Raw genomic sequence first — 23,769 nt, 5'->3', positions numbered from 1 at the left:
CATTGTAATGTGCACTGCAGCCCAGGCAAAGGAGATCACTCCATTTATTTATGATACTTTTTGTGTGGGTCCCAGTGCGACGACAAACCGGCAGCTGGGCTCCCTCGCAGGAGATGCGACGTCTGGCTACGAAGAATAAATATAACAATTACACACCTGGGGTCAAGAGAAATAAGGGCATGAGTCAGCACTTGGGAGGCCTGAGCAGACCAGGAATCACCTGCCACTATTGCTGCAGCTCCTGGTTGGAGCGACCAGAGGCCTTAGATCAGTAGGAGGCAGGGAGAAGAGGGTTTTTGCCAAGACAGGCGGTTTCCAGGCAGAGGGTTGCTCTCCCTTCATGCCAAAGAAGGGAAGAGGGAGGAAGAGAAGCAGGTTCTGACCAGGAGACACCCACCAATGTTTTTATTTTGTAAAAAGCTACGTTGGGTTTAGGAACTGATGGTAAAGTCTTTGCTGCTCCATTGAGAGGGTGACCAGATAGCCAATGTGAAAACCTGGGACAGGGACGGGGGCCAATAGGGCCTATACACGGCAAAGCCCTGAATCTCGGGACTGCCCCTATAAAATCGGGACATCTGGTGACTCTAGTTGAGGGCGGGGGAGGGGGGGGATGGTCTGGTGTTTAGGTCACAGGCCAGGGTCTCGGCTAGGGTCACAGATGTCCTGTGTGACCTTGGGCAGCCACTTAGACCCAGCTCAATGGGAGTTAGGTGCTTAAACCTTTGAGGATCTGGGCCTTAATCTCTCAGGGGCTTGCGCCCCCTCTGTAAACTGGGGACGGTGCTGTGATGGAGGGGCAGGCGGGGAAAATCTGGATTCTGTTCCCAGCTCTCACTGACTCCCTGAACTGCCTTAGCCAAGTCACTTCCTCTTGTGCTGCAGTTTCGCCGTTTGAAAACGGGGGATGACGAGTTACCCACCTGCCTGACATGAGGCACGTGGCATGAGGCCAAGCTAATGAATGGTTGCAAGGCACCTTGTGCTCCAAGGCAAAGTAGCATTATTAGCCATCAGATGGCCACAACTTTCAGTCTCTGCTGATCCCAGCTCACTTTAGCCGGAAGCTCTCCAGCACACAGCCAGCCACTCCAGCATTTCCAAGCAAATACGAGGAGAGTTAAGGAGTGAAAGGTTGAATCTAACCCCATGGGGTCATTTACCTCCCAGCAAAAATGAGGCATTTAAATCCACCTTTTGCTCATTTCCTTCTACTTCCTTAGTAATTTCAAAGTAGGGGAGCGGGGAATGGAAGGTTACATGTCCCAGCAGTAGCCGTCTATCCAGAGAACTTTACTGCAAAGATCAGGCTCCCTTTTTGGGGGGAAGGAGAGCGGCACATTCTGCAGTCCTGAGTTTTCTGTACAAGGCTAAGTCCTGGTGTGTGAAATATCCTGGGCAGTTAACATGAGGCTTTGCTCTTAGGTAAACCTTTTTCATTCGTACGATGCAACGCACACGCCCATCGCTGTGGGTCAGTGGTAGCATGGCTAACAGACACCGACCCACCCAACATGGATCCCTGGCTGCTAATCTGTGGCCTGATTCTGCTCCCTAACTCCAGAGTGACCCCAGTGACGGTGACAGGCTTGACCTAGTGCAGCCGTTCACCCCAGCGTGAGTACTAGGTGAGTACTGCCACGTGGGAGCTAAGTGCTCCAAGGGAGAATGGCTGGGCTCTGCACTCCCCGAGACTAGCCCCCCAGGCGCAGAAGGGCTGGCAGGGAATCAAGCGGATGAGGAAGGGGAGCAGGACGTGGCCTCTATTTTGCTGGCAGAAACATTTCTGCAGCTGAGTCTGGTTTTGGACAGGTACATTTCTCCTAATTCCCAGAAAGGTTAATGATGTGACTAGAACAGACTGTAACGAGGGCTGGGTGTGACATTCACAAGGGATCATTTATTGCAAGAATTTAATGAGCAAACAGCAACGTTCTGAAACATATTCCTTATTCAAAATTATCCAGCCATCCCACCAACTTAAATACTGAGGGCCAGATTCTCTCCCCCTTCCCACCCTTTTGAGCTACTCAGGTGGCAGAATCCGGCTCTAGCTGGTCTGCGGAGAACTCCCCTGGTGTAGGGGGCTCTCGGCTGGTGTACAGCAGTGCAGTTGACCCCACATACTCTCGCAGTGGAGGCAGAAGGGGATGTGTTGGGAGGCAGCAGGACAGCGTGCACCTGCGCTCCCCCAATTCTCAGGTGGCATATGATCCCGCAGGGATTGTAGCCAGTTGGTGTAAGTTAGAGCAGCCCTTAGCTGCTCTAAGTTATGCCTATGGACTGGGGCCAGTGCAGATGCACCAAATGAAACAGGGAGATATAACTTGCTCCCTGATGCTCTCTCCCCGCTCCCCTGTGGTAAGCAGATCTCAGGGCAGGACAGAATCTGGCCCTCAGTCTACAGGTGGCTTTAGGTCTGTCATGTGACCTTGTTTCTGTTCCCCAATAGGTGGAGGAGCTGGGTAGCAACCAGAGTGCAAACTGCGGGGGGAGGTTTGCAATTTGCCCTGCTGGTTAGTTTTGCTGTTTGAAGTCCACCATTTGCAAACATTAGTGCGCAGCATTTCCTCGTTGCCGATATCACATTGGCAAAGCTCACACCATAGAACAGCTCTGGGAAGCGCATGCAAAACTCGGCCAGTGCTTTGCAGTTTTTCAAGACAAGTACAAAATCAAATACAAAAAAATACAACGCGCTGGGCAGGGCTGTTAGAACAAGTGTGATGCTCATGATTTCCTGCGTCACAAAGAGAGCTGCATGCTTTGAAACCGTCAGTCGCCTCGCTCCAACTGGAACTGGGTGACTTGCTATCAGTCAATCTATTCCTCTGGGGTCACTCAAACGTTACCCATCAAGGGGCGCTGTCTTGGCAGCCTGTCAGAACCCAGGGTCTAGACAGAACGGAGCAAGAGCAGATATCACCCACCTTTGCCTTTATTACAGAGGTGCCGCCTGCAGAGACTGCAGGTCCCAACAAGAGAGGGGCTCAAGCTGGACAATTTGGATCCAGACTTAGAGCAAGGCCAAGGCTCTCTAGCTACCGACATGTTTATATTGTGCCAATATCCAGGGACCAGGGTGCTTGGCTGGGAGTTTTTGGTCATTGTAAAGAGAGGGGCTATTTGCAAAATTTGAGTTCAGAAACCCAAGGCCACCCTCCTCCCGCTCGCCACAACCCAGTTTTACAGGGGGTTATTCAGGCTCAGTTCTAGTCCTAACATGCAGTTCCTCACTGGATCGAGATGGAGCGCTGCATGCTGGGGTGGACAGTCTCCACGTTACCCCACCCCCAGCTTTGCCGTGTGAACTGCAAGGAGATCAAAGCCCAGGAGATGCTGCTCCTCACTCCTGGGCTGGGGAAGCTGGCTGCTACTCATCCACCACAGACGGAGGAGTGGAGATAGGAAATGGTTTTCCAGGGGGAACGTTCTTGTTCCTCCTGGGATCACTGGAGCCAAGGTAAGTCCCTGGTGTGTGCGGGCACCACCACAGTGCCAGACGTCGGTGCAGGTAGCCATGCAAAGACTCTGACTCAGGAAGACACTTGAGCAAGTCCATGACTTCAAGCATCAGAGCAGCTCAATTACTGCACTGGAGCAGGGCCAAAGAGCACATCTGCCTTTAATGGGACCCCTGCTGCCACTGAATTCAGCTGCCTGTGTTTCTGCATTTCCCGCCCCTCACTCCTGGGTGGGATCCGTTTCTCTCCCGCCCCTACTAAGCTTTCCCCAAAAGTACCAGAAGCAGCACATGCCTTTCCTGCTGCTGCCCAGGATCATGCTGCAGATTCAAACGGTCGCTTCGTTTTCCAGTGAATTCCATCCCCATTGGATTTGATCTTGGGGCACATGCTGAAAAGAGTCCCAACAGAGGCCTGAGAGGGCCACGGAGCTGCATGTCTGGTGCAAGGAAAACCGTGGTAGGGAAGGCAAGGCAAGACTGGCTGAGACAAGCATCCTTCAATCATTTCACAGAGGCGACAGAAGCAGTGACTTCAGTCACTGCTGATCTGGACTATATTTGAAGTGGTGACTTGGAGACGAAAGGCTCTGTCTCCCATCACCCACCCTTCCTATGATATGAAGCAGCCCGTTCCATGATGGCTCTACGGACATGTTCCCATTTTTTTCTGATCTCAGTCTTCTAAAAAAACAGACACACACAAGTTTTAGGCTCTTTGAACCATGAAATTTTAAAAACTAACACACTTGAGACAACAAACAACTTTAACTTAATCTTGGGGTTAAAAATAGTGCACAGAGACAAATCAAACCATTACTCAGCACTTCAGCCCATGGGCTGGTGCAGCACACACACAAACATATAGTAACGAACAGCAGGTCCGAAACAGCCTCCGCACTCCAGAGACTTCTCTAATTACTGGCCAGCAACATCACCGAGACTTGGCTGGATAATTAAAGCCAAGTGCGACAGCTGGGAGAGCCTCTCTGCGTTTATTTGGGTGGCTTGTCCTCTCCAAAACAATCGCTATAAACACAAGAGCTAAAAATAATTTCCGAGCCACAATGGGAATCATTTAGGTTTTAAACATGTGCTTTTTGAAATGGAGTTGGTCTAAAGAGATCACAGGGTTTTAATTCTGCCTGTGCCTCTAGACATCCGGGCCCTGAGTCAGCAAGGCATGTGAGCAGCAATACAGAGTCTCAAATTAGGCACATGCTTAAATACCCTGCTGAACAGGGGTCTTGGCTATCAGGATTTAAGACTGTCATTCCGAATGTTTCAGCCGAGTGTTGCGCACCCTGCACTCCCATTGTGTCTGATAGGAGCAGCGGGGGCACAGCTCCGCTCAGGATCAGGCCCGAAATCAGAACCAAGTCAAGAAGATCCCGGAAGCAACAGAAAACAAGCCCTTGAAAGAAAGGAAGACAGGCTCACACTGCGCTCAGGCCTGTGCTGGAGACACATGATGGGGTAATGGCAGGCAGGGGGTTCTGCCCGCTTCCCTAAGTGACATGGAAAGTCCCATTTAAACTATCCAACTAGCAGGAGGCAAGATCTGGTTACAGTGCAGCAGATCCCACACATGCTTTGGTCTTGCAGTGCATGGAACAAGCCCAGGAAAAGCCTAAACGCTGCTTGGGGATTTGTCTAAGCGATGTTTTGGCTCCATATGCTGTAAAGCTGAACCATGCTTGAACTGTATCTGGGGACTCCAGGCCACACGCCTGAACTCCCCCCGGGGTAGCTGGCACCTACAGAAAGGGTTAGTCCGTGCGGTGTTGGGCTGGCGAGAGTCTCAGGGTGATAAAATTCTGTCCACACGAGTTAAGGAATTTCTGCTGTCTGTGATCCCAGCATGGCCAGGGCCTTTAACGAGTCTCCTCTAGACCCTAACATACTCCAGGGTCTCCTGAGATTTACAGGAAGGGGGGGACACGTGAGTAACGTTTGCATCCTCTAATGGGGGGGGGGCGTGAGTATCTGGTCATTTAAAAAGCTGCAGCCGGGGATTTCCAAAGGAGATCTGGCAAGTTAGGGGCCAAGCTTCATGGGATCTGGGCACCTAACTCCCTTGGCAAGCCCCAGCCTGGCTCCCAGATTTCAGGGCGCCACTGAAGGCGGGGGCAGGAGAGGAAAGTGTCAAGGGCCTGCAGCCTCTGAGAAAAGCCGGGGCAGTCTGCACACCAACGACGACGAGACGTCTAAATGCGCCGGCCCTTTCGCTCTTACCAGCCGCGGGGTCTCAGCTCAGAGAGCTCGACGGCAAACTCCAGCTGCTTCACCCTGCTCTGCTCCCGCTGCAGCTTCTTGGTGGCTTCCTCCTTCCTGGAGAGGCCTCCCTCCAGCCCCGGGCACTCCCCGACCAGGCTCTCCACCTCGGGTCGACGGCTTTCTAATGGCTGTTAACGGCCCCCCCGAGGTCCTGCCTCCTGCCCCGCCTCTTTCCCCAAGGCCCCACCCCTGCTCCGCCTCCTCCCTTGAGGCCCCGCCCCACTCCACCTCTCCCCCCCAAGCCCCGCCCCTACACGCCACATGCCGCCATGAGCAGCCTGGCCCTGCAGGTGGCGGCTGCTGCTGCTGTGCTGCCTCCTTCCTCCCACTTAGGGTTGCCTCAGATAAAAAATCATGGATGTCAGGGCTAGTCAAATGGCACCGGGACACACAAGCTGAAACCTGGACTGTCTGGGTGAAAACCGGCCAGGTGGCAACCCTGTCTCCACGTGGTCTCTCTCGTATATCTCTGGAGGAACTTGCTTTGGTCTCGTCACTTCTGCCCACCCCTCTTTCTCCTCCAGGAAGTCTTCCTGGCTGGTATCATCTGACTTCACTGCAGTTCTCTTGGGGTAAAGGCCAGTCTGAAGATCTGGCTCCTCCTAGTCATGATTCTCCATCAGGAACTGAGTGATGTTGTAAGGAGCCACTGGCTGCCCCTTGGCGAACATCTCTGCCCTCACCCTAGAAGCCCATTGGCTTTGCTTCTCAACCACCTGCTGCTTCTCCTTCCAGCTGAGCTCAATATGTAGTTTCCAATGCCTCTCCTTCTTGGAGAGCCTTCTCCTGGGCTTCTTCCTACCCTGGCAATCGCCAGCGCTTTGGTTCTCGTTCTGCGGCAAGTCCACCTCCTTCACGGGCCACAGGCCTCCATGGTGAGCCCCAGCCCTAATGGCACCACGTCAGCCATCGAAGCCCCTTGCGAAAAAGGGGCCTTGGCAGTCTGTGAACTGAGGTTGATAAAAGTGTTACATCACGCAGCCGGAGTCACCCCGGGGGGCCAGCGCTCCCTAGAAACAGAGACAGGAGCAGTTCAGACAGACCTTCGAACACCGGTACGTTCTCATCTGGTCTTGGAAAAGCATGTGCTTGTGTTGCTTTCTGTTTGAAAACAGTGCCTCCTAGAGGCAGGTTGGCCTTGTGGACTAGGCACTGGGCTGGGACTCAGGAGACCTGGCTGCAATTCCTGGCTCTGCCACGGGCTCCACGTGTGGCTTGGGCAAGTGACTGAACCTCTCAGAGCCTTTGATCCCCACCTGCATAATGGGGATAGCTGTCCCGTCGATTAGGCTGTGAGCGCCGTAGGCAGGGCCTGTCTCTCACTGCCTGTGCAGCGCCCGGCACGGCTCTGATCCTGGTTACTCTAGGGTGCTGCTCCCCTGCAAATGCAAAGGTACTGGCAGCTGCAGTGTGTCACAGAGGGGATCCCAGAGACGGACACGGGGAGGCTGGGCTGCCCCCTTGCCGTTGCTGGGGGGAGCACGGTCTGCAGGGACGGGGATGCTGGACTGCTCCTCTCTTGCCCCTTCAGATCCGAACAGCCCCGTGAAGGTGATGCACGGCACCGCGGAGTTCACGGCCCCGGAAGTGATCGCCTGTGAGCCGGTGGGATTCACCACGGACCCGTGGAGCATCGGCGTGATCTGCTACATCCTGTACGTTGCTCCCCGTTAACAGCCTGTGAGGGAAAAATCCCGGCTGAGCGAGGAACAACGTCTTCTCCTGCTCCCCTCCTGCTGGTGCTAAGGCTTGAGTGCTTGGCATCTTCAACGCTCCTTTAACAGACGGGTTTGGGGTAATTTCCATCCTTTCTAAAAAGTAAACTGAAAACCCAGAGATTCCATCCTGCAGAGCCATGTGACTCCCCCCCCCCCCAGCAGGGCTGGATGGGACTTGCATCATTCTCACTTTTAAAATACACCTATAGACACCATCGAGAGCTCTGCGCCGCTGGCCCAGACATTAACAGTTACAACATAAACCTAGGCCCAGGACTGCTCACGAATCTACTATCGCGGCCCGTGCCCTCCTCGACAGCCTGAACTGAACACACGGGGGAAAAGACGGATGTTGCAGCATAATCTGAAGGGGGGGGGGGCTCCGATGGACCTAATGGGGGAGCAAGTTCCAAAAGCAAAGAACCCCTGGAAAATGCCCTGCCAGCAGCTCCCCTTCGTTCCTCCCGAGGGAGCAGCAGCTTGGGCACCTCGGCTGCTCCCACTGGTGGAGAGAACATCTCCCAGGCCCCAAAACATTTAGGGCTCTCTAAGGTAAAACTAACACCTTGATGGTCTAAAGAGGGGAGCAGAGTAGGACAAGAAAGGTGACTTTACTCCTGTACACAGCACTGGGGAGACTGGTGCTGGATTGTGGTTACAGTTCCCTCCACAGTTTTAAAAGGATGCTGAAAATTTGGAGAGGGGGCAGAAAAGAGCCACAAAAATGATTCAAGGGCCCAAGAAAATGCCTTACAGAAGAGATCCCCAAACTGTGGGGCGCACCTCAGAGTGTGGAGGAACATCTGGGGGCGCAGCAGGGCACCACCCAGACCCTGCCCCGTCCCCAGCCTGGGCACAGCTCACTGCCAGCCCCATGCCACAGCTCGGTGCCAGACCCACACCCAGCTGCACCTCCAGCCTCGGCCCCATTCCCTCCCCACCCCCAAAGGCTGCATCTCCACTCCCAGCCCTGGGGAAGCATAGACAGAGGTAAGGGGTGGCGTGACCCTCAAGGGTTTGGGAGCTGCTGGCTTACAGTGGGAGACTTAAAGAGCTCAATCTGTTCAGCTTCTCAAAAAGATTGAGAGGTGACTTCATCCCTCTATTCCTCTCCCCCTTCCCACAGCTCCTGAGCCCTCTGCATTCAAATCAGGCTGTTTCTTCCTACTCCTGCATACTGCCTGGGCGTGAGCAGGGGGGCACTGAGAGGGCAGGAGAGAGAATCGCCCTGTCAGGGGGCCTGGCTCCCCAGCAGTCTACAGGTGCAATTGCATGGAAAGTCCTGCTCAGACCCTTCAGCCATAAGCCAGACTCCTGCTCCCAGTGCTCAGGTGCTCTGTGGGAATGGTGCATGCTCAGACTGAGCTGTGAGGGGATGGAGCATGCTCACTGCAGATGCACTATTTGGAAAACAAGTCCCCACTGAGCATGTGCAAACTGCCATTTTTTTCCAGAGGCTTATAATTTGACCATATTTGGGTGGATAATCATAGGGACAGTAAAAGGCACATCCCTGACACAAGGGCAACCTCTCTGAGAAATTTCAAGTTCCTGCTCCAGAGCACTGAGGCCAGGCACTACAGCTTGGTAATGAAAAAGCATTAAAGAATTTGCTTCTAACTTAATTCTCAGAAACTGCTGAACCATTTTAATTAATGCCCCTCCCAAAAAAACCAAACAAATAAAAAATGGCAGAGACTCAACACGGAAAATTTCTGCGGCATTGGTTGACGTTTGGCAAAGTTATCAGCAACTGAAAACAGGGTCTTATAATGGAAAGCATCAGGCAACCTTTACTATAGGTGTCGCTACCAACGCTGCTGCTAATGAAGATCATAGGCACACACTACTCACCCAGATGCAACTATTTCTCCCTGATCTTAAGGGGACACAGTTTGGACAAGTACAGCCCTGAACTGAGATTCTGTAATCACTTACAAAACCTAAAGTGAAAAGCAATACTTCCAGGGTGTTTGCGGCTGTTTTTGTAATTCAAAAGGAGATAGTTAAAACCAAAATGACATCCACCATTCCCCTGCAGTATTGGTAGCTGAAACATTGCAGCAAATGCTTGTGCATGAGAACCAGGAAGTGAAACTGTTTAGAAACCATAGAATATCAGGGTCGGTTGGAAGGGACCTCTGGAAGTCATCTAGTCCAACCCCCTGCTCAAAGCAGGACCAATCCTCAAGCAGGCCCAATCCCCAGATGCATTTTTGCCCCAGGTCCCTATAATGACCCCCTCAAGGATTGAACTCACAACTCTGGGTTTGTAAAAAGCAGCAAAGAGTCCTGTGGCACCTTATAGACTAACAGACGTATTGGAGCATAAGCTTTCGTGGGTGAATACCCACTTCGTTGGTAACCTCTGGGTTTAGCAGGCCAATAACTCAAACCACTGAGCTATCCTTCCCCCCGCCCCCATCTATTAAAGCTATGCAATATATAGATATAGATATACGAGGGAAGGGTAGAAGACAATGATTTGCAATAAATAAATAATAAAAAATTGTCCATTTCATTCTGGGCCATTTCCACTCCCCAAATTTTACCTTACACACATTTTTACAAAATGGTTGGGGTGTATTATTAGTTATTGTTTTTTTTTCCAGAACACTTGAAATTTCAAAATGTTGCATGTTTCAATGTAAAAACTGACCTTCAGTGGAATGAAGTTTTGAATTTCAAAACTGAGGTTGTTTGCTTTAAAACTGGAATCTTAGAAAGATTCTTAGCATGATGCACTTTGCATCTTTAGGCACCCAAGCACCTTTGAAAATCTGGTCCATTGTGCCAGCTAGTGCAGGACTGATTTTCCCAATGTATTTTCTCTGGCCAATCTTCTAATGCTATATTGTTTTTTTAAAAAATGCTTTAGCAAAGTATAGGAACAAAAGCTAAGAAATAAAATCAATTTGCACTGTTTACCACAACAGAGCATGTTTAACACAAAATCTGTGACCAACACACAAAGCTGCAGCAGGGTAAAAGCGTCCCCGCCCCCAAAGTATATTGACATTACTCTGTCACATTGTTCACCAGAATTAAAACTTCCAAAAAGTCTGACAATAATGGCACCACATCTGAGGCAGTTTATGATAACCCTGGATCAGCCACCAAGGCTGCTTAGCAGATGGATTATCAAGGCAGGCAACACTGCATCTGGTAACAACAGGAGAAACACTAGGAAAATTTGTGAAATTAAATCACTGCCCCCGAGCCTCCTCGTTTCTTTGACCGTCACAGTGCATTCTTCTGCTGTCTGTAAAGGGACCGATCCTGCAGACTGCTCCATAAAGGCAGACCCCTGTGTCCACAAAGGCAGCAGTTTGCAGGATTGGGGCTTAGACTATAAACTCTTTGGAGCAAAAATCATGCCTTCCTTTTTAACGTATGTACAGCACCAACCACACTGTCAGTATTTAACAAATGGGCAGAAAAAGAGCACCTGTCCATTTCTGCTAGGAGAGGGAGACATTTTTCTTTCTCTAAGGCACACCTACATTTGGGAACTTTAACGTTTGCTAGTAACATCTTTAAATAAGAGAAAGACATCAAAGAGTTAAGTGCCTGCAGTTTGCAACAAAAGGGAGGGCCTAAGATCCAGCTAAGCTTCCCGCTGCAGGTCTTACTCTGTGGGCAAGGAAAATAGGGATCATCAAACCGTGACGTTCCACACAAGTTTGGGAAAAACAGAAAGCGAAATTTTAAATGTCTCATTAGACACATCCCTTCCTCCCAAGAAAAACTGCATCCAAAATGAAATTATTCCCTCCCAAGTGAGCTAGAGAGTCTGCCGTAGGTCTACAAAATAGCAGCCCCAGTTCTGTGCTGTTTTCCAAAATGTGTAAGATCATGTTTCTGTTTTTTTTAAAAGTCACTCCTCAGTCTCTACGACTACTGGCTGGACAGAGCCTTCACAGTTTTGGCTGTTGCAAACTGAGGCAACATTCTCACCACCTCTTTGCTTTTGAGGAGGAAAAATGGCTACAGGCAATTGCAAGCCATACAGCATTAGAAAAAGTCATGCATTTTGCAGATGCGGCTAATTAAAACCATTATGCTTGGTGCATTTCTGCATATGTATTTCCTTCAAACAATTACATTCCCGGTGGGGGCAGGCTGCAAACTGAACATGAAAACTTGTGCTTTGTGGATCTGTAACTGTTTGATGGAAATATATTTTTGAAATAGATTTGGGGATTATTTTGAACAAACTGCTTCAAAATGGCAACAAGAAAACTCAAGCATTTTTCTGGTATATTTTAATCAATTATATCTGGGCAAAAAGGTTTGAGAAATTTATTTTGCAGGAAGTAGACTGCAAATTGCTAGGGAACACTGCTGCATTTTTTTCAGAGACGTTTACATCAAATTACATTTGGGGAGTGAGAGGCTGCAGATGGCAAATGGAAACCCCATGCATTGTGCAGGATTAAAGGATGACATTGGAGGACTCCTCTGGGGGGGTACTTAGGGGCAATGCCTGCAAATGGCAAGAGGTTAAGTCTTGCATTGTGCAGGTGTATTTAGATGACATGAGAACACTGGAGGAGATGGCAGGGTGTGTGCACTGGGCTATGGGGCACGCCTGCAAACTGCGATGGGGAGGTTAGCACAGGGTTAAGGCGCCTGCAAGGGAACGCATGCGCCCTGTGAGGAGGGGCGAACAGCTGATGGCTGGGTCAGCTCATCACCGCCCCTAACCTATCTGCTGGCCCCCCGCCAGGTGCAGCCCCCCCGCCCCCCTGCCCTTGTCCCCGCCCCCATGGGTGGGAGAAACCGCAGCTCGTCCGCTAGGAGAGAGAAGCGACCGCTGGCCGGAGCGGTGCCTCACGGGATTTATAGTCCCTTCCTGGCCCTACGTCCTATTCAACTTCGCGGGCGCGTTCGCTCATGGTGGACCACAATTCCCACAAGCCCCTGCGGCAGCGCTCTTGGCTTTACGCACGTTCCCCAGTGAACGCTTTTTCCATTGGTCTGAGCGTCTGCCGCCAATCATCCCGACGGCGAAGGCTGATTGGGCGAGCAGACCGCTCCGACTTGGACTGCCGTAGCCGCCGGGCAAGCGAGGTGGCGGCCATTTTGTGTGGCGGGCGGGGCGCGCTGGCCGGGGTGAGCGGCTACTCCCCTCACGGGCCCTCGCCCCTGCTAGCGCGGCACGCGGAGCCCCGTGGTCCTGCGCCTCCCTCCCCACAGCGGGAGCCCCGGGGCTCGTCCTGCGCCTCGCAGCCGGACGGGGAGGCGAGCCCAGAGCTCGAGCCCCCGGTGGGCCTGGCCTGGCCGTGGGAGGGGGCCGGCCTCGGGGACGCGCCTCCCCTCGCGCTTACAGCCCCGCGCGCCCGGGGTCCCGACCTCCGAGGGGGCAGCTCGTGCAACGGGCCGGGTTGACCCCGAGCCTTAAGCGAGACCCCGAAGGGTCGCAGCAGCCGTGGGCCGCCCCTCGCCCCCCCCCCGGCTGAACCCAGCCCCCTGTGGGCCTTGTAACGTGCCCCGCCCCCCGTTCGGGGAAGGGCACAGCTGGGTGCCTAGAGAGCTCGGGGCGGGGGGGTGCACGAACCGGGAGCAGCGCCACGGGGCTTCCTATTCCCCCAGAAGGCCCTAGCCTAGCTCAGCACGGGTGGGCGGGTCACGAAATGCCCTTACAATCCCGTCAGTAAACTCGGCCATTGGGCAGGTCTTGTCTCCTGGGTTAAGGACACCTGCCAGCCCGTGCCTATTTCAGTAATACATCAAAGAGACGACATGTTTGCGGAGGAAGTAGCTAATGCAGTTCTTTTGCTGCATAATCACTTAGCTGAAAAGTACTTAGCCTCCAAAGTACAATACAGCTCTCTTCCTTACACTTATGTTCAAAAGTAATGGCTGATTTGCTAATACTCCACAGTAGCTTTTAAACTCAAGTGAAACTTGTTTCTCTTGAGTGGATACGGGCTTGGGAGTCGGGAGATGTGAAATCTGGGCCTTACCATTCACTTGTATTTTAATCTTTTGCAATCCTGGGACTTCTGGGCTTCAGTCTCCCTATGTGTAAAAATAGAGGTGATAAAAAAATCCAGTGTGAATACAACTATTATTTTAATGTGTGGGTTATATTTTTGTAATTGAAAGCCAAATTCAGATCTTTTACCCCAGTGTAAATCTGAAGTAACTTCATTGACTGCAAGAGAGTTACTCCAGATGGACACCAGTGTAAGAGCAGAATTTGAACTAGTGTTGGAACACAAATACAAACATCCATACAGTTACCCAAATACCTGATGATAGAGTTCTCAAAACGCACTCCCTGGTGTATGCTTATTTTTAATACTGTATAGAAATTAGAGTAAATAGTTTCTAGGAAAAACTAATTTTTTGAAATTTTACTTAATTTTTCTGTTAATTTCTAAATACTTATCTGACTCTGAGATCAGACAATTAATACAAAGTTAGTCTTGTATCAGAAACCAAACATGGACATAACTGAGAGGAAGATCTAATTTTATTTTGAGTGAACATTTGGTACAATAACTTGCATTTTCCTAGAAAATGTCTATTTTCCATGCTTCTACTGTACTTTATTATACAGTATAATTTTCTAGGCTGGAAAGTGATCCCTGACGATAATCCTTTATTTTATGCATTTAAACCATACCACACCCCAAATTCCCCCAGGGAATTTTCACTTGCTGAACCCAATGGGTCACATTTAATGTGGCCTCCTCTCTGCTGCTATTGTGAAGTGAGGCAACAACTGTCAGTGTGCCATTTGTAGAGATTTTTTAAAAAGTACCTGCCTGTCTCAAGGGCTAGGGCTCGACTGGTAACTTTTCAACTAGTTGTTGAAATACCCTGATGAGTGATTAGTTTCATTCCTTTAGCTGTTAGAAAGGAGCTGTAGAGACACAAAATAAGTGAGTAGCGTGTTCCTCATGTGCAAACCTCAAGACAATAGAGGTGGCATGGAAGGCAGTTCTTGAGATGGCACAAACAGGTCCAGCGTCCTGATGAGCAGTGGGGATTGTGACAGTGTGTATGGTAAGTATCTTGATGCATGGGTAATGTCCCAATGCTGTGGTACATGAAAGGTATGGTTCACTTTTTAATGTATTTAACATATACGTATACTGCTTAAAGTGTATGACTGGGGACTAGGAAATCTGGGATGTATTTCTGACTTTTTCCACAGACTCACTGTGCAACTTTGGATAAGTTACTTAGGCCCAGCTCCACAAAGGTATTTAGGCTCCTAACTTCCACCTTTGTGGATCTGGGCCTTAGCCACAGTTTCTTCTACCTGTGGAATGAGTATAATGCTGACCTGCCCAACAGTATCATCAGGTGTAGGTCGTAGTTTGTAAAACCCTGAGATTGAGTGCTGCCATTTTACTGAAAACTGTTTTACAAAATGTGCAACAGGAGTGATGAAGGATCTTTTACACTGGGAAGATCAAACTGAGCGGAGACAATTTCCTGCAGAAAATTCCTTGCTTGCATTACTCTGGAGTCAAAGAATATTTTGCTTCCATGCTGTTTCACCAGTTTATATAAAGGTTTGGCTTTTATTAATCATGGCTTACCCCCTTTTCTAACTGTCCAGGTGTATAACCATCTTTCCATATGACTTTTTTTTAATACCCATTTATATTTAATTTAGCTCTGTTTTCATATAGCTGCAGGTTTATGCTAATGACGGTTTTAAAACCATTTAAAAACCAAACTGAGGCCTGATTTAAATATCAAAAGTTGCTTAACTAAAGGTGTGATTTTTAAATTTATTTAGTTAAACTAGTGCAACTTTGAGTGTCAGCACTCACATTGATTAGTTTAAACTAATCCACACCAGGTTTTGCACTGGTAACTAAATTGATTAAGATAGGGGATTGTGCTCTCAATCAGGGCCCTAGAACTTGCTCCCCTCAGTCCAAAATAGCCCAAATTTGGTGACCTCACCACACTGCTGAAGCCATCTGTTTGATGGGGCTTTTTGGAGAGGACTCAGGGTATGTTCCCAGAGTTATGGGAGCTGGAAGGGAGCTTTTTGTAGATGACCGGCTTACTTAGTTACTTGTCCCTGTCTGTCTGTTTGGTTTTTTAAATGCTGCTGGGGTATTATTATGTTGCAACATTTAATTGTCAGGGCACGCAGAGTCTTTGTTACTGTTTGGGGGAGGGATAGCTTAGTGGTTTGAGCATTCGCTTGTTAAATCCAGGGTTGAGTTCAATCCTTGAGGGGGCCATTTTGGGAGCTGGGGCAAAAATCTGTCTCGAGATTGGTCTTGCTTTGAGTAGGGGGTTGGACTAGATGACCTCCTCCCTTCCAATCCTGATATTCTATTTAAATCTAAAGAAATGAAGTGTAACTGGTGCAAATTCTGTGTGTAGACAAGACCAAACATTCTGTTTTCCATTCTGAGCCTCTCCATTGCACTGTATATGAAAAATTGATCCACATTGAGATGAGTGGCTTACAGGGCATACTGCCATGCCATCCTAGTAAAATATATATTGCCTAGAACTCAAGTGTTCTCAGTGATCTCGTAATGATCCCATTTTGTGCTTCAGAAACACCTTTTAGTTTTCATTCTTAGCACTGTTAGGGGTATATATGGGTTGAGCATTTCAACACATTTGATATACTGTTCATTGATAAAGAAGCAGTTTTCAGATGATAACATTACAGTTTCTTCCCTATTCAGATGTTGTTTTTAACCAGTGGTTGCTGTTCTCACTTTTTCCTGAAGGGAATGAGTACACTATTCCAAGGGATATGTTCCAGAAAGACCTGCAAAGATTGCCCTCTGCCACCACTCTCATTTAGACATATTAATCCAGGAGGAGAACTCCTGTAGTTCCAGACCACAGGAATGGTTGTTACTCTGATACTTGCCACACTTGTTAAATATAAAGAAAAATGTTATGCAAGTAATTATGGATCTGTTCAATATCAGAATTAAACCCTTTTCTTTTCTATCAGGTAGTAACATGGAGTGTTACTCTTTACAGCATTCATTACAACTAGCAAAATGAATCAGCATCCTGCTGATGCATTGCTCTCCACCCACATTAAAAAGACAACGAGTTGTAACAGGATTTGATAGTATCTCTTTTTTATATAATTTTGTATTTCTGGGATCAGCTGTTTCTTCATCTTGTGCCTAAAATAAGGGAAAGTATTCCAACAGTTCTATTTTTAGCAAGTGGAAAAACCTCACAATGAAATAAGTTTAAACATTCTCAGTCCAGAGATCCATTTTTTACAAATCATGTACAAACCCTATTTTCAGGCTCTTGTAATTGCTTGCTATAAAGTTGAAGTATATTTTGATCATCCTGCCTGTTTGTCCTGGCAGGAGCAAACAGAATTGCTGCAAGTGTGTTCCTTTCCGGCAGACCCCAGAGTCATGATGGGTGAGAACTTTGACATGCAGAGTCTCATAAGGCTGAATCCTGTCAGCACTGTTGTTTAACATCTACGTACAACCAGTAGGTAATATTTAGATGACAGTGGCTGCAATGCCAGCAGCATGCCACTGCTATACAGATTTATTTTCTAGTGCAGTCTCCTTGATCTTAGTGAAGTGAAGAAATTGGAACCTGCATAAAGGATACTTGGTGCAAACAACTAGTTAGAGGGAAACACTTCAAAGAACTGGCAGGCACCACTGCCTTACCCTTTGGGGACATATCTGCCCTCTTCAAGTTAAGCCCATCGTGCCTTAGGTCAAACCAGATTTATTAGTGCCTTTGATATAGATTCATAGACTATCAGGGTTGGATGGGACCTCAGGAGATCATCTAGTCCCACCCCTTGCTCAAAGCAGGACCATTCCCTAGACAGATTTTTGCCCCAGATCCCTAAGTGGCCCCTTCAAGGATTGAGCTCACAACCCTGAGTTTAGATGGCCAATGCTCAAACCATTGTGCTATCCCTGCACCCCCCGTGACATAGCTGCAACCCTCAAAGCACTTACTTTCATCTTTGGCTACCAAGAAGATTGCACCGAACAGGAACACCCTCAGATGATCTGGCCACAGTGGGGCATGTGCTTAGCACTGCCAGTCTGGACTTCTCTTCACTCTAGCTGGATCTAGACAAAAAGTTCACAGATGCAGCAGATGCATAATGTAGAGGCCTGGCTCTAGTAGATGAGTCCAAGAGCATGTATTGCACTGGTGTTCTGCAACTTAAGACGATCTACCTGTCAGTTACCAGATCTTCTACTGATTGCCAAAGCCCTTTAATGTGAGAGGCCAAGGGGTGGGGGGGGAGAGGAGGTGGAGGGAAGCCTACCTCTCTCTAACCTGCCAACCCTGTTGTGGGGACAGTCTCTGTCTCTGCAGCATGTTCCATCACCTAGGATTGCCTGATGTGCTGCAGGTTAACAGGTATAAACACAAGAGCTGAAGGAATACTCTTCTCACTGGAAATCCCTCTTAAAAAGTTATTAGAAATAACCCCCCTCTCACCTTTCCAGTAAATCACTCCCGAGATCCCAAAACTCAATCCCATGTGGAAACCACTGATTAAATCAAAACATTGATTTGGAGAATTGCTAACACCTTTGTAAATGCCCTGGAACAGACATTTGTTGAGTGTTTGAACTAGCTTGTGGAAATGTGTGCCAGTGAATGTGGGTTGTAGTATAGTGTAGACTAGACAAGAGAAGTGGTTTTATATTTGGGATAGCCACTGCTGTGACACTTGCCTAAACATTTCTTCATATGTAATTACATTTCTCATGTTAATGTTAGAAACTAAGCTTCATGGTGGTATATTACCGTAAGTCAGGGGTAGGCAACCTATGGCACATGTGCCAAAGGGAGCACGCAAGCTGATTTTCAGTGGCACTCACACTGCCCGGGTCCTGGCCACCGGTCTGGGGGGCTCCCCATTTTAATTTAATTTTAAATGAATTAAAAGGCCCAGCTTCTTAAACATTTTAAAAGCCTTATTTACTTTATGTACAACAATAGTTGTTATATATTAAAGACTTATAGAGACTTTCTAAAAACATTAAACATGTATTACTGGCATGCAAAACCTTAAATTAGAGTGACTAAATGAAGACTCTGCACACCACTTCTGAAAGGTTGCTGACCCCTGCTATAAGTTGAAGCGCCAATATTAAATGTTGAGGTTACGGTGCAATAATACACATCTGCTATTTTCCTTCTCATAACCACCATACTGGGTCAGACTTAAAGTCCATCTAGCCCCGTACCCTGTCATCTGACAGTGACCAATACCAGGTGCCCCAGAGGGAATGAACAGAACAGCTAATCACAGAGTGATCCATCCCTTGCCCATTCCCACCTTCTAGCAACCAGAGGCTAAGGCAGGGGTGGGCAAACTTTTTGGCCCAAGGGCCACATCTGGGTGGGGAAATTCCATGCAGGGCTATGAATGTAGGGCTGGGGCACGGTGTGCAAGAAGTGGCTCAGGGCAAGGGGTTGGGGCAGAGGAGGGATGTGGAGTGTATGAGGCGGCTCAGGGAAGGAGGCTGGGGTGCAAAAGGGGGTGTGGAGTGCAGGAGAGAACTCGGTGCAGGGAGGGCTCAGGGCAGGGGTTGGGGTGCAGGTATGGGTCTCAGGGCAAGGAGTTGGGGTGCAGGAGAGGTGTGGCAGGGGGTTAGGGTGCAGAAGGGGTGCAGGCTCTGGCCTGGTGCTGCTTACGTGGAGCCACTCTAGGGTGGCAGCGACATGCAGTGGGGCTAAGACAGGCTCCTTGCCTGCCCCACTCCTGGAAGAGGCTGGCACCATGTGTCTGTGGCCACTGGGGGAGGAGAGACAGAGGGCACAGCATGCTGCCCTCACCTGCAGGTACCTCCCCCAAAGCTCCCATTGGCTACAGTTCCCCATTTCCAGCCAATGCGAGCTGTGGGGGGTGGTGCCTGCAGGTGAGGGCAGCACATAGAGCCCTCTGCACCCCCTCCCCTAGGGACCACAGGGACATGGTGCTGGCTACTTCTGGGAGCAGCACAGGGCCTGCAGCGCCACAGGGGTGGTAATCCCACAGCCTGTAGTTTGCCCACTCTGGGCTAAGGCCATCATCCCTGTTCATCCCGGCTACTAGCTATTGATAGACCTATCCACTTCTTTTTTGAACCCTGTTATAGTCTGGGCCTTCACAACATCCTTTGGCAAGGAGTTCCACAGGTTGACTGTGCATCATGTTAAAAAATACCTTTTGTTTGTTTTAAACCTGATACCTATTCATTTCAATTAGTGACCCCCAATTTTTGTTACCAGTAAACAATACTTCCTTATTTACTTTCTCCACACCAGTCATGATTTTATAGATATATTCCCTCTGTCATGTCTTTTCCAAGCTGAAAAGGCCCCAGCCTTACTAATCTAGCCTCATGGCAGCTTTTCCACACCCCTAATCGTTATTGTTGCCCTTTTCTGTACCTTACCCTCCATCCTCCAAAATGTTATACAAACACAATCTTGCATGTTTTATAATTCAAAAGAATTAAATGTGGAAATATTACATACAAAGTACTTGAAAGAATAGTGGAAGTTTAAAACCATAGTATTTATATTCCTTGGAGAGAATTTCATTTGTACTTGGAATTAACTCATTCCTTGCTGTTGAATTCTGCCATTCAGTCTTACCCTACAGAAGGCTGATATTATGGTCTGTAGTGCCTCCTTCACACCAGACTTCCTTCTCTACAACTGAAGCTATAGTGCACCAGCCCGACTCTGCTGACTAATGTCATAGCAGAAGGAAAGAAAATTAAGACAAACCTATTTACAACTAGATCTTTAATATTTTCTGTTTTTTCTTTCCAAAGTTAAGAATGGATAGCAATACATGCCTTAAAGCAGAATTTCTGCAAGGAACATGTAGTTAAAATCCATCTTGATCCTTCGTATTGGAGGCCCTAGGTTGCTGCATGGCCAGCTGTTGCAGATTCCCTGGACTAATATCCACATTTCTATTTGAAATGTGGATTACTTGTGCTGCCCATCCCAACTGTAACTACCTTTAGCTGGTGAATCTAACTTGCTCCACTTGCATATTGTAGTTTAAGCCCAGCTGCTGCTCAGACACTGACTAGATAGGGTTGGGTAAACCCTACATACAGGCTAGTATCAAAATTGGTAGAAATAGTCACTCAGTATTAGGTTGAGGAATTGAAAATTGCATATGTTTAAATGGCTACTAGTTATGGCTTTATTATGGGTTAGGATGGCTGCATGTACTATCCACACCAGGTTGTCTTTTAGGGTGAAGGAGATCTCACTAGTCTGTGCACTGAGAGAATGTCCTGTGATTACATAAACGTGCAAAAAATTTCAGATCTACCTTATCCCCATCACTTGTGGGTCACATTTCTGTACATTAAAATTCCTAAAGATTATTGCACAATTTTACTAAGCATCTATTAAAGGATCAGACTTCTGTTCTGCAGTTTAAAGTATATTAAAAATATCAAGGTTCCTATAAACACAAACAAATTGTAGGTAGTGCTTATTTAGGTTCTTAGCAGCTCTAGACAGATGAAAGATGAGAATAGACATTCAGAACTATCCTTGAAACTTAAAGCAGGCCAATGTTAGTGTAATTTTTTTGTTGGAATAAGTGACGACTACTACAAAAACATGATAAAGTAGAAGCAAAGTAAAGAACCCACCACTTGCCCACCAACCCAGCTGCATTTACTTTTGTTACAGCAAAAATATTTGCTAAGGCACCACAACACAAAATGGGTTTATATGAACCCACTTACAGTAGAGCTTTAGTGGTTTAGAATTGGAAATAGGAAGTTCTGTAGGCTGCAGGGACCAGAGATGTGAAAGTATTAAGTCTAAGCCTTAGTTCTGTTGATTTTATATTAGGCAGTAAGCCATTTAAAAATACAAATCACTAATTATTCAAAACATATTCCCACCTAGGAGAATGCTATTTTGAATATTCTTCTAGAAATCACACTGAAACGGTTCCATTTACAAGTAATTAAATTTATTAGAACTCTATAATGAATTTTATTGTTTTCAGAATTTGGCTGATTTACAAATCCCTAGGTTTTTTCCCCTCCCCCTGGATTTTTTCCCCTTTTGGTTTAAACATAAAATGCATCATAAGTTGAGTCAAATTTACTTGCACATCAAAAAGACACACCCCTCCCCTGGAGTCACATCTATCTTAAGGGGGGGAATTCTCAGTTGCACATAGTTAACAGAACACACACTACACTATAGCTATAGCTTCAAAAACAATACAAGGCTGTGGTTTATTCTGATTATGTATCATAAAAAGGATCCACTGTCTTTTATATACACATGTATATAATGTTACATTCCATCAATGTAAAAATCCCACCCCCACCCACCCATCCATCCCCAAAAGTTTCACTCTCCAAACTTGGAAAGAGATTTCTCCTGTTGTCTGTGAAGTTCGTTCTCTTTCAACAGCTTCAGGTTCTCAGCTCTCAACCTGTCCAGTTCCAGCTCTAGTTCTCTTACCCTAGGATCCTCTGCGGAGTCCCCCCCATATTTTTTGCTTTCCAGCCTCAGCCTGTTGTTCTCATCTTCCATCCTGGAAAGGCATTTTTCCAGCTCCAAGTACTCCTTGATCAGCTCCTGCTTGCTCATGTTCTGCAGGCTCTCCACATGGTACCGCTCGTAAGTCTCTGAGAAATCCCTCTGGAGAAACTCACTGCCGTCGCCTCCCATCCCGTCGCTGCCCCCGTCCTCGTCTGCCGCCTCCTCCAGGAAGTCTTCCTCGCTGGTATCATCTGACTTGGCTGCCGCCTTCTTGGGGTAGAGGCCAGTCTTAAGATCCGGCTCCTCCTGGTCGTGATCCTCCATCAGGAACTGGGTGGTGTTGTACGGCGCCACCGGCTGCCCCTTGGCGAACATCTCCGCCCTGAGCCGGGAAGCCCGCTGGCTTTGCCGCTCATCGAACAACTTCTTCTCCTCCCAGGTGAGCTTGTAATAGGGCTTCCAGTGCCGCTTCTTCTTGGAGGGGCGCCGCCGGTGCTTCTTCTTGCCCAGCTGCCGCTGCCGCCATTCCTCCTCGCCCCCCACGGGGGGCCGGTCCCTGTGGCCCCCCGGCCCGGCCCAGCCCTGGCCCTGCGCGGCCGGCTGGGGCCCGGCTCTTTGTCCGTCCGCGGGAGGCTGCTGCCCCTCCCCGGCTGCCCATTCTCCGCCCTCCGCCTGCTCGCCGCCTCCCTCCGGGCGGCCCTCGCCCTGGCGTGCCCCGGCGGGCGGGGAAGCCTGACACGCGCGCTCCTCCGCCCGCGGGCTGCCGGCCGCCGCCGCCGCCTCCTGCTGCTGCTGCTCGGCTCCGCTCGCCGGACACCCCCCGGCCGGCTCCGGGGCCGGCTCCGCGGCCGAAGTTGGGCCGGACGGCGGCTGCGGGTCAGCCATGGCCGGGCCGCTCCTGCTGCTCGCTGGCCGGGGCTCGGCGCCTCAGGCGGGGCTCAGGGCCGAGCGCTCTCCCCGCGGCGCGCCCGAGCCTGGCGCATCGAGAGTCAGTCCGCGCCGGGCCCCAAGGGGTTAACGCGTCCGCGGCCACCAAGGGGTTAACGCTTCTAGTCCCGCCCCGGAGCGGGCCGCTGCCTGGCTGCTGCGCCGAGACCTGGCACACTCATCTCAGGGCCAGCCTCCTCCGCCGCCCAGCCCCGCCTCTTCCCGGGGCTCCACCTCCCGACCCCAGCGCTCCTAGCTCCCAACTGCAGCTCGCAGCCCGCTGCCTCGCCTTATATAAAGGCACCAGACCCCGCCCCACTCGGCGCAAGCGCGCTGCCCACCCCGCGCCCCGGCGTATGCTGGGATTTGTGGTTTCCCGTCCCGATCGATTCCCTGGCCCGCGCCTGCTGGAGCGACTACGGTTCCCAGAGGCGCGGCGGGGCCTCGGCTGCGCCCAATCAGCTAGAGCAGTGGGCGTGGCTAAGTCCACAGTACCACCCATTGGCCTCCGAGGCTTCTTCGGGAAAACCATTGGTCCTTCATCTGAGGCTAGACCAATGAGAGAGTAGGGGTAGCACTTGGTCCCTACCATTGTTTTTCCAGGGGTCTTAAACGTGAACGGCTCCAAGTGACCTTCAAGGGGCTCGCTAAGGACAAAAGTCAGTAGCCGTACGGTCCCCTTTCTCTCCGTGTGTGTGTCGCGGAATGTCCTATCTTCCCTCCCCATGACGAGGAATGGTACGATCCAAAATAGTCCTGGATGGCTTCGTGGGTTGAGCGGATAAGTCTGTGGATTGAGCCACTTTTCCCCCTCAGTCGCAGCGTGGGGATTGGGGGTGAACTCCGACTGGAAACGAGAGGGGCCTAAAAGCGACACACGCGTGGGAGGCGGAAGGACACCAGGGA

At 49.4% G+C, this 23,769-nt stretch overlaps 1 protein-coding gene and 2 long non-coding RNA genes across 5 annotated transcripts; 1 reads left to right on the top strand and 2 right to left on the bottom strand.

The window, feature by feature from the left end:
- LOC120385189 lies at positions 1–23,752 on the bottom strand. 2 transcript variants are annotated; one of them, XR_005589343.1, is made up of 4 exons: positions 23,453–23,752; positions 17,412–17,528; positions 13,428–13,482; positions 1–126 (listed from the first exon to the last, which is right to left on the bottom strand). It is a non-coding gene; the product is annotated as an uncharacterized LOC120385189 (long non-coding RNA). The 2 variants fall into 2 exon arrangements; XR_005589342.1 differs by lacking the exon at positions 1–126 and adding an exon at positions 3,742–4,147.
- On the top strand, positions 12,429–16,525 carry LOC120385188. 2 transcript variants are annotated; one of them, XR_005589341.1, is made up of 3 exons: positions 12,429–12,573; positions 14,857–14,990; positions 16,182–16,525. It is a non-coding gene; the product is annotated as an uncharacterized LOC120385188 (long non-coding RNA). The 2 variants fall into 2 exon arrangements; XR_005589340.1 differs by lacking the exon at positions 12,429–12,573 and adding an exon at positions 12,969–14,475.
- On the bottom strand, positions 21,396–23,121 carry HEXIM1 (HEXIM P-TEFb complex subunit 1). Its single transcript, XM_039504291.1, has one exon. The coding sequence runs from the start codon at positions 22,819–22,821 to the stop codon at positions 21,802–21,804; it is 1,020 nt and encodes a 339-aa protein (XP_039360225.1). The 5' UTR covers positions 22,822–23,121; the 3' UTR covers positions 21,396–21,801.
- Positions 23,753–23,769: the final 17 nt, after the last annotated feature.

Source organism: Mauremys reevesii, linkage group 17 (assembly GCF_016161935.1).
Source record: "Mauremys reevesii isolate NIE-2019 linkage group 17, ASM1616193v1, whole genome shotgun sequence".
In the NCBI taxonomy this organism is placed as follows: domain Eukaryota; kingdom Metazoa; phylum Chordata; order Testudines; family Geoemydidae; genus Mauremys; species Mauremys reevesii.
This window is presented reverse-complemented; position numbering and strand designations above follow the sequence as displayed.

What these genes read in the sequence shown, in the direction of transcription:
- HEXIM1 (XM_039504291.1), bottom strand. Translation starts at nt 22,821, where the DNA reads ATGGCTGACCCGCAGCCGCCGTCCGGCCCAACTTCGGCCGCGGAGCCG.